Below are 10,814 nucleotides of genomic sequence, written 5' to 3'. Positions count from 1 at the left end.
CAGACATGGAGACAGACAGACAGACAGACATGGAGACAGACAGACAGACAGACATGGAGACAGACAGACAGACAGACATGGAGACAGACGGAGACAGAGACACACAGAGACAGAGACACACAGAGACAGAGACACACAGAGACAGAGACACACAGAGACAGAGACAGACAGAGACAGAGACACACAGAGACAGAGACACACAGAGACAGAGACACACAGAGACAGAGACAGAGACAGACAGAGACACACAGAGACAGAGACACACAGAGACAGAGACACACAGAGACAGAGACACACAGAGACAGAGACATACACCAAGACAGATAGACAACACACAGAGAAATACAGACAGATAGACATACACAAAGGCACGCAGACAGACAGAAGACAAAGATAGAAGGCAGACACACACACAGACAGATACACAAACAGACATACTCACACAGAGACAGAGACATGCACACAGAGAGGGATAGACAGACACAGAGAGAAACTGACTCACAGAGAAAGACAGTCTCACTGTGTAGCCCCTGTTGGCCTGGACTCCATTACTTAGACCTGATATTACACTCACAGATCTACTTGTCTCTGCCTCTTGAGTGTGGGAAAGGCGTCTAGCACCATGCTGGCTGTTTTTTTTTTTGTTGTTGTTGTTGTTTTGTTTTGTTTTGCTTTGTTTTAATATAGAGAGTTTTATGTAGCCCAAGCTGGCCTGGACCTCAGTCTCTAGCTGAGAACCCCAGACTCGTGATCCTCTGTCTCTACCTTCCCAGTGCTGACACTATCTCTTATTCCATCTGGCTCCATTACCTTGACCCCTCTCAGCCACTGTATTTTTATTGTACCACACACATTTTTAGTGGCTTCTTTTCTGAGATTACCATAGTGTTTTCCAGATGGCAAAGTGAGTTTGGGGGCAGGGGCAGGGGGCAGGGAGAGTGAAGAATATCAGGAGAGAAGCAGCCAGGTCTGCTGTTGGATGCTTGTAACTGCACTTAGGAGGCTGAAAGGAGGATCACAAATATGAGGCTAGCCTGGGCTCCATGAAGGAAAAAAAAATCACCTTTAAGCACTTATGTATTTATTATGTGTGGGGTGAGCATATACCACGATGCATGTGTGGAGGGCAGAGGACGAGTTTCCTGAGTCCATTCTCTCTTCACCACGTGGGCCCAGGGAATCCAATTCCCATCAGCAGGCCTGAGACTACAAGGCACCTTTATCCACTGAGCTATCTTCACCTTTCCAGGGAAGCAACTTTTAATAGAAGTGCTGAGGCCCAGTTGGTATTATCTGGACAAGGCTGTAGTGCTTAGTCTGTCCCTCAGGTGAGTGGCAGGCTAGCCTGATAGTGGAAACCTGGCACTCTTGAGAGCCTTCACGGGGGGCTGCCACTGCAGCACTAAGAGAGCCATTCCACAGTCAGCTCCCCTGAGAGGCTGTCACCACAGACCACCCTGGGGATCCTCTGAGCTTCTTAAAGAGGCTGGTGAACACGTGGAGATGCGACAGGGGGTGCTCATTAGCTCCAGTTTAATACACAACCAAAGCCTGGAGTCAGCACCAACGTGCGTGCGCAGCAGACTCCGCAATCAGCTGCGAGTTTCCCCAGGTGAGAGTTTAGGAAGATGGACTCGGATTCCTGGTGAACACCTGCGATCCTAGCAGAGGTTAGGAAAGGATTGTGAGTTCAAGGCCAGGGATAGGGCTGTGCTCAGTAGATAGTAGGGCTCGCCCAGCACTCAGGAAGCCCTGGGTTCCATCCCCAGTTCTGTGAATGTAGGGGGTGGGAGGAGGCGACAGGAGGATCAGGAAGCTCAGGGTCATCCTCGGCTATCTACTGAGTTTGAGACCAGTGTGAGGTGAGACCTTTTCTCCAGAAAAAGGCAAGAGGATCAAAAGCTTGGTGTCCTTGGCTACATAATGAATTCAAGACCAACTTGAATTTACATGAGAGACCCTGTCTCAAAATGCCTAAACAAAAACAGGACAGCAGAATTTTCTTTTTTTTTTTTTTAAAGCAGAGTCTCACATAGTCCGGGCTAGCCTTTTTTCTTTAAATATATTTTTTATTGATATTTGATCTCTACATTTTCCTCTGCTTCCCTCCCTGCCCCTCTCCTCCCTCAAGCTCCCCATGCTCCCAATTTACTCAGGAGATCTTGTCTTTTTCTACTTCCCATGTAGATTAGATCTATGTAAGTCTCTCTTAGTGTCCTCATTGTTGTCTAAGTTCTCTGGGATTGTGCTTTGTAGGATGGCTTTCTTGATTTTATGTTTAAAACCCACCTATGAGTGAGTACATGTGATAATTGTCTTTCTGTGTCTGGGTTACCTCACTCAAAATAATGTTTTCTAGCTCCATCCATTTTCCTGCAAAATTCAAGCTGTGGTTATTTTTTTCTGCTGTGTAGTACTCCATTGTGTAAATGTACCACATTTTCCTTATCCATTCTTCGGTCGAGGGGGCATTTAGGTTATTTCCAGGTTTTGGCTATGACAAACAAGCTGCTATGAACATAGTTGAGCACATGTCCTTGTGGCACGATTGAGCATCCTTTGGATATATACCCAAAAGTGGTATTACTGGGTCTTGAGGAAGGTTGTTTCCTAATTTTCTGAGAAATTGCCACACTGACATCCAAAGAGGTTGTACCAGCTTGCATTCCCACCACCAATGCAGAAGTGTTCCCTTTTCCCCACAACCTCTCTATCATAAGTTGTCATCAGTGTTTTGATCTTGGCCATTCTTACTTACAGGTATAAGATGGAATCTCAGAGTTGTTTTGGTTTGCATTTCTCTGATGACTAAGGATGTTGAGCATTTCCTTAAGTGTCTTTCAGTCATTTTAGATTTCTCTGTTGAGAGTTCTCTGTTTAGGTCTGTACTCCATTCTTTTATTGGATTATTTGTTCTTTTGATAACCAATTTCTTGAGTTATTTGTACATTTTTTTAGATCAGTCCTCTTGTCTGATGTGGGGTTGGTTGGTGAAGATCTTTTCCCATTCTGTAGGCTGTCATTTAATCTTGTTGACTATGTCCTTTGCTTTACAGAAGCTTTTCAGTTTCAGGAGGTCCCATTTATTAATTGTTTCTCTCAGTGTCTGTGCTGTTGGGGTTATATTTAGGAAGTGGTTCCCTGTGACAATGCATTTAAGTATACTTCCCACTTTCTCTTCTATAAGGTTCAGTGTGGCTGGCTTTATGTTGAAGTCTTTGATCCATTTGGACTTGAGTTTTGTGCATGGTGATAGATATGGATCTATTTTCATTCTTCTATATGTTGATATCCAGTTATGCCAGCACCACTTGTTAAATATGCTTTCTTTTTTCCATTTGATATTTTTTGCTTCTTTATCAAAGATCACGTGTTTGAAGATGTGTGGATTGATATCTGGGTCTTCTATTAGGTTCCATTGATCCTCCTGTCTGTTCTTATGTCAATACCATGCTGTTTCAGGACTGTAGCTCTGTAGTAGAATTTGAAGTCAGGGATTGTGATGCCCCCAGAAGTTCTTTTATTGTACAGGATTGTTTTGGCTATCCTGGGTGTTTTGCTTTTCCATATGAAGTTGAGTACTGTTCTTTCGAGGTCTTTGAAGAATTTTGCTGGGATTTTGATGGGCATTGCATTGAATCTGTCCGGGCTAGCCTTAAATTCATTAAATAGCCAAGAAGGACCTTGAGCTTTGGGACCCACTGACTCCATCTCCCACCCACAGGGATTACCGGTGGGGGGGGGGTGGGCAGCACCATGCCAGGTTTATATACACAGAACTTCACACATGCTGGGCAAGCACTCTACCTGTAGCTGCACACCAGCTCCCACTATACCATCATTTACCCATAGTTCCCTTATCTAGCCACCTTGACTCAGAACCCTTTGGGAAACAAACAAGTACTTGAGACTATGTAAAAGCAGCTGCGGGTATGCTGGCCGAATAAAACCCCACCAACTTCCAGATATTACTGGGTGCAAAACTCAGCACGTGACTCCTGAATTGGGACACATTGTGACACGTAGGCGCTTGTCTTGGTCCTTCTAGACCCCTTCTCTCCGCACATTGGGTAACATTGTCACAGGAACAGATCTGCAGACCCAGATGGCCATTGATGCTGGTATGCTGAAGGTACTGGGTCAGCTCCTGAGACACCCAAAGTCCTCCATCCAAAAGGAAGCTGCCTGGGCTGTGAGCAACGTGGCTGCTGGGCCCAGACACCACATCCAGCAACTGATCGCGTGTAACCTGCTGCCCCCATTGGTAGCCCTACTAAAAAACGTAAGTGGTGGAGCCGGGGAGAGAGAGTGTCTGTACAGTGCCTGTTGTACAAGCATGAGGACCTGAGTTCAATCCCCAGCACTCCCATGAAGAGAGATAGAAGTAGGATAATCAAAGGTTCAAGGTTTTCTGTGGCTACACTGTGCTTGGAAAGCCAGTCTGAGCCAGGTGAGACCCTGTCTAAGAAAATGTGTCCTGTGGGAGTCAGTCTGCCTACTTCATGGTTCTGCTCACATTCTGTGTTCTGATGAATTGAAGGCAGGTTGTCAGAGCATGGGACATAAATTTCATATATAAGCTCAGCTCTTACATCTGTCCTGGAGAGTAAACCAAGTTAAACTAGGTCTGAAGCACACACCTGCAATCCTAACATACAGGAGGATTATAAATTGAAGGCCTACCTAGGCTACATAGTCCCAGGGTGGCCTTGGCTATATAGTGAAACCCTATTTTTTTTTTTTTTTTTTGAGACAGGGATTCTCTGCAGCTTGTGAAACCCTATTTTTAAAAGCTTAAGGTGTGGTTCTGTTGGTAGAGTGCTCGCCAACCATACACAGGGCCCTGGGACTGAGTGCTGGTACCACATAAACCAGGCATGTTGGTTCTCATTGTAAGGCCAGCATTTGGGAAGAGGAGGTAGGAGGGCCAGAAGTCCAAGGTCCTCCTCATCTCTACAGCAAGTTGGGGACCAGCCTGGGCTACATGAGAGCCTGTCTCAAAAATGTATAGAAACAACAACAAAGCACGAGTCAAGTCAGCATCGCTTTATGATGACCCTGGCACTGTAGAGAAGGCAAACCCCCTGTCCTTGCAGGCAGAATTCAGGGTCCAAAAGGAAGCTGTGTGGGCTGTGGCAAACTTCGCAACAGGGGCCTCTCAGAGCCAGTTGAGCATGCTTGTGCACTCAGGAGTCCTGGAGCCACTGCTAAATCTGCTCACTGCTCCAGACATGAAGATCATCACCATCGTCCTTGACATCGTTTCTTACTTTCTCCAGGTAAGCTGTTCTGAATGGCAGTCTTAGACCCGAAGACAGTGAGCATGTGAGCGTACTTCTCAGAGATATGGCAGTGGGGTTGCTGGGGTGGGGGCCAGAGGGCTCAGTGGGTAAGGGTGCTTGCTTCCAAGCTGACCACCCAAGTTCAGTCCCCAGGACCCATGTGGCTGTGTGGAGAGATGGGGCTTCAACGAGTTGTCGTCTGGCCTCCACACATGTGCAATGGTGCATGTGCTGATGCATACACAAGGGGTGGCGGGTGAGAGAGAGAAAATGAATGTAAAAAGTTTAAGTAGCAAAAATAAATAAATAAATAAATAAATAAATAAATAAAAAGTTTAAGTAGCACAAGTAAGTTGGGCTGGGATGTAGCACATTTGTTAGCATGCCTCCCTAGCATGTGTGAAGCCCTGGGTTCCATCCTGGGTTCTATCCAAGCACCACATAGCCTAGGCAGGCTGCTACAGGCCTATATATAATACCAGCACTCTGGAGGTTGAGGTAAGGAGGGTGAGGAGTTCAAGGTCACCCTCAACTATATAGCAAGTTAGTGCCAGACTGGGTTACCTGACTCCGAATGAATAAACGAGTGAGTGAGTGAGTGAACCAAAGGCATGGGTTGGGGGGCAGGGGAGGCTGGCTGGTGAAGATGTGGGTTTATCCCGCCTGAGACTGAGAAACCCGCAGAACAGAGGGTGCAGAAACACCCTCTGTTTACAGAGCTGTGCCAGTGCCAGGCACTGTGGCACACGCCTTTAGTCCCAGAACTCGGGAGGCAGAGGCAGGAGAAGCTGAGTTTGAGGCCAGCCTGGTCTGCTGTGTGAGTTTCAGGACAGCCAGGGCTATACAGAGAACCCCTTTCTTTAAAAAGAAGTTACTAGTCCTTTTTTATTTAAAAAAAAAAAAGCTTTATTTTTAAGTGCGTGGGCACGTGCATGTGAGTGCGGGTGCAGACAGAGGCATCAGATTCCCCTGGAGCTGGAGTTGCGAGGCACCTGGTGTGGGTGCTGGGAACTGAACTCAGGTCCTCTGTAGGAGTAGTTTGTGCTTTTAAACACGGAGCCATTTCTCCAGCCCTGAATTATTATTATTATTATTATTATTTTTGCTTTGGAGACAGGGTCTCCTTATGGAGCCCAGGCAGGTTTACATGGTAGCCCTTCCGCATCATGAGGCCTCTGAAATACTGAGAATACAGGAAGGCATCACCATGTGTCAGTTTTTTCTTTAAGGACTGATTTATTTTTATTTTATGTGAATGGGTGTTTTACCTGCATGTATGTCCTGTGCACCACATGCCTGCAGAGGTCAGAAGAGGGCATGGGATCCTCTGGAACTGGAGTTACAAATGGTTATGAACCACTGGGTGGGCACTGGGAGCTGAACCCGTGTCCTTTGGAAAACCAATCAATATTCTTAGCCACCAAGTCATTTCTCCAGCCTCCCTATATCAAACTTTTAAAACAGATCTGGTGAGCCATCGGGGATTAAGTCAAAGGAGGATAGGACAGGTTTGAAAAGCACCATAAATCTTTTAAGACAGGATAACATTTCTTCAGGACAGTCACAAAGGAGAAGGGATGAACATCAGGCACTGATACTGTGAATTCCTTTAATGATTGAGCTGGGTGTGCCTGTCATGCCCACACTTAGGGGGTGGAAAGAAGAGGAGGGTAAGGAGTTGAGGGGTTTTTGTTTTGTTGTTGTTCGTCTTTTTTTTTTTTTTTTTTTTTTCCGAGACAGGGTTTCTCTGTAGCTTTGGAGCCTGTACTGTGAACTCACTCTATAGACCAGGCTGGCCTCTAACTCACAGAGATCCACCTGCCTCTGCCTCCTGAGTGCTGGGATTAAAGGCATGTGCCCAGTATTGGTTTTGTTGGGTTTTTTTTTTAGATTTATTTATTTATTAAGAATACAACATTCTCCCTCCATGTGTGCCCGCAGGCCAGAGGAGGGCGCCAGATCTCAGTACAGATGGTTGTGAGCCACCATGTGGTTGCTGGGAATTGCACTCAGGACCTCTGAAAGAGCAGCCAGGGCTCTTAACCTCTGAGCCATCTCTCCAGCCCCTGGTTTTGGTTTTTTGAGACAGGGTTTCTCTACAGCTTTGGACCCTGTCCTAGAACTTGCTCTGCAGACCAGGTTGGCCTCAAACTCACAAACATCTGCCTTTCTCTGTTTCCTGAGTGCTGGGATTAAAGGCCTGGGCCACCACCACCTGACTTACACTTGGTTTTTTTTTATTGAATATTTTTCATTTTGAATTCTTTAATGCTTTGGACAAAAGCATTTTTATATTTATTATGTTTGTATTCTCTAATGTTGAATACATTTTGAGTAGAAAAGTGAATGTGTGAACAAGTAAATGCATGGGTGAATTTCATGAATGTATTTGTGAGTGAATGAATTCATGGGAGAGTTTGTGAATGAATTCATGCGAGATTATTGTGAATGAATGACTTCATGGGTGATTTTGTGAATGAGAATTTGTGAATAAATGTGCACATGCATGATTGAGAAAATAAATTAATGAAACGAGAGGGAAATCTTGGCATTTCCAATGGGTCCGTGGCCACTCCTGCTGGAACAGGTCTGTCTCTACCTAGGAAAGCTCCCACCCTCCAGCACACTCAGTGTCTGATGGTCTCTTTGCTGGTCCCCATCCATCCTCAGGAGGCAGACAAGCTGCATGAGAAGGAAAACCTGTGTCTTCTGATAGAGGAATTTGGCGGTATTGGAAAAATCGAGTCCTTACAGCTCCACCAGAATTGCCATATTAGCCAGAGTGCCCTGAACATTATTGAGAAACACTTTGGTGAGGTGAGTAACAAGGGCCCCACGTCCTAGGGCCACCTCTTGGTGGCCGTGCTTCTAATGCTCTCAGGCTGACTTCTCTTCCCACCCTCCTGAATTTAACTGGCTGCCTTCCTGGCTCCTGTTCTTCATTGTGGCCTTCGAGTATCAAGAAGCTTGTTTGTGAGCTGGGAGGCGGTTCAGCTGGTCGAGCACTTGCTATGCAAGCATGAGAACCTGAGTTCGAGCACATGTGAAAAGTCCAGGGATGTTGAAACATGTTTAGGATCCCAGTTCTGGGTGGGTAGAGACGTTTGATCCCTGGCTAGCCAGTCTAGCCAAATGAAGTTCCAATCCAGCATGAGAGCCTATCTCGCAAAACAACAGCAAAAACGATGTGGGGTGCCGGTGAGATGGACCAGTGTTGTGATAGTCAGGAACACCATGACCAAAAGCAGGGGTGTGGGGAGGAAAGGGTTTATTTGACTTACACTTCCACATCAATGTTCATCACAGAAGGAAGTCAGGACAGAAACTCACACAGGGCAGAAACCCAGAAGCAGGAGCTGGTGCAGAGACTGTGGAGAACCGCTGCTTACTGACTTGCTCCTCATGGCTTGCTCAACCTGCTTTCTTTTTTTTTTTTAATTTAAAAGTTTTTTTTTTTTTTTTTTTGAGACAGGGTTTCTTTGTGTAGCCTTGGCTGTCCTGGAACTCACTCTGTAGACCAGGATGACCTCGAACTCACAGAAATCTGCTTGCCTCTGCCTCCTCAGTGCTGGGATTAAAGGTGTGTGTACCACCACCTTACTACATCAGGCTTTTTAATGTGGGTCCCGCAGTGCTGGGATTAAAGGCTTGCTACCACCACTGTCTGGCTGGAGGTATTTTCTTAATTGAGATTCCCTCCTCTCAAATGATCCTAGCCTTTGCCAGATTGTCCTAGAACTATCGAGCACAACTGGGCAAAGGCACTTGCTGTCAAGCTTGACAACTGAAGTTCAACCCCTGGGTCCCACACAGTAGAAAGGGGAAATGACTCTGAAAGTTGCCTTTGACCTCATGCATGCTATAGCAACATACCCCTTATCCTCTTACACACGCACACACACACATGCACACACATACACATGTGCACACATGCACACACATATACACACATGCACACACATGCATGCACGCACATGCACATGCACGCGTACACACGCGCACACATACATATATGCATGCACACACTGTTAAACAACATGGACAGGCCCTGAGGAACCATGACTGAGGCTGGCCTTTGGCTTCCCTACTGCACACAAAGCCAGTCTGCACCCATAGGAGTTTATCTCTTTGCTTCCAGTCTGAAACTGTCTTTTTCTTGGCACTGTAGCTGAAGCAGAGGAATGGGAAGGGAAGGGACAGGACACTTAAGATGATTTCCTATTTAAGAATGCAAACAATGCAGCCTGGCCCATCTGTTGGAAAACCATTTTGTCCCTGACTGAATTTTGTCTTCTTCTAGAATAGTTTGGGGATGAGTTCTTCCACAAACTGAGTTGTCTTGCCACCCTGAGAAAGGGGGATCAGATAACAGTTTTCATGAAGATCTGTCTAGTGGTAAAATATACATCACATAAAAGTTATCTGGGGGCAATGACACTAGACTGTAACCCTAGCACCCAGGAAGCAAACACAGAAGGTCAGGGGTTCAAGGCTATCCTTGGCTGCGTGGAGAGTTCAAGGCCGTGGAGACTTTGGAGATGTACTTAGTTGGTAAAGTGTTTGCCAGACAAACATGGGGGGACCTCAGCTACAGCCCAGCCTCCATGTAAAAACCTGGGCTTAGCGCATGCACTTGTAAACCCATTATTTGGAAGGCAGAGACAGGCCGATGGCCACCCTGTCTATCCAAACTGGTGAGTTCCAGACTCAGTGAGAGACTAAGGTAGCAAGTGATTGAGTAAGACTCCTGAAGTCAACCTCTGGTCTCTGTAAGTGCATGTGAACATTTACACACAGGTAGGCACACATACTACATATACACACAAGGCCAGTTACAAAAGGGCAAATCTTGCTTGATTCCGTTTCTGTGAGGTCCTGAGAGCGAGCAAACTCATAAGCAACAGAAAGGACAGAATGGTGGGTCCCAGAGGCTGGGTGGGGTAGAAGGTGTGAGTTAGTGTTAAATGGGAACAGAGTTTCAGTTCAGTTTGGGAGGATGGAAATGGATGTTCTCAGTGGCAGCAAGCTTAAAAATCCTTCAGATGGTACTGGTAAAGTGGCTGGGTGTGTAAAGATGCTGCTGCCTAACTAACCTATGATCTGAGTTCAAGTCCCAGGATCTACTCAGTGAAAGAGTAAACTCCCACAAGCTATCTTCCAACCTCCACACAAGGCTGTGGAATGTGTACACGTGCTTGCTTGCTTATGTGCGTGCACACACACGTAAAATTTTAATTGTTAAAATGAAGCTGAACCCAGTGATGATGGGGTCCACACCTATAATCCTAGCACTCAGAAGGCAGAGGCAGGCACAGTAGAAATTTTAGGCCAGCCTAGCTGACATGAGAATCCCTCTTTAAAAAAATTAGACATGGTGGCATATGTCTGCAATCCTGCAATCCCAGACTGCACTTGTCATCCCAGTGGTGCAGAAGTAAGGAGGGAGCCCCAGGAGAGAGAGAGAGAGAGAGAGAGAGAGAGAGAGAGAGAGAGAGAGAGAGAGAGAGAGAGAGAGAGAGAGAGAGAGAGAGA

General features: G+C 46.2%; 1 protein-coding gene across 1 annotated transcript in view; it reads left to right on the top strand.

The window, feature by feature from the left end:
• The window catches only part of Kpna7 (karyopherin subunit alpha 7), a 30,059-nt gene that overhangs the window by 18,684 nt on the left and 561 nt on the right, over positions 1 to 10,814 (top strand). Inside the window, exons 9-11 of the mRNA XM_050124409.1 lie at positions 4,049 to 4,282; positions 5,097 to 5,279; positions 7,953 to 8,099. Of these exons, the coding sequence (XP_049980366.1) occupies positions 4,049 to 4,282; positions 5,097 to 5,279; positions 7,953 to 8,099 (564 nt within the window). The remainder of the gene's footprint in view (positions 1 to 4,048; positions 4,283 to 5,096; positions 5,280 to 7,952; positions 8,100 to 10,814) is intronic.

This window comes from Alexandromys fortis, unplaced genomic scaffold (genome assembly GCF_014885135.2).
Source record: "Alexandromys fortis isolate MF-2015 unplaced genomic scaffold, M_Fortis_MF-2015_v1.1 scaffold_227, whole genome shotgun sequence".
Classification (NCBI taxonomy): domain Eukaryota; kingdom Metazoa; phylum Chordata; class Mammalia; order Rodentia; family Cricetidae; genus Alexandromys; species Alexandromys fortis.
This window is presented reverse-complemented; position numbering and strand designations above follow the sequence as displayed.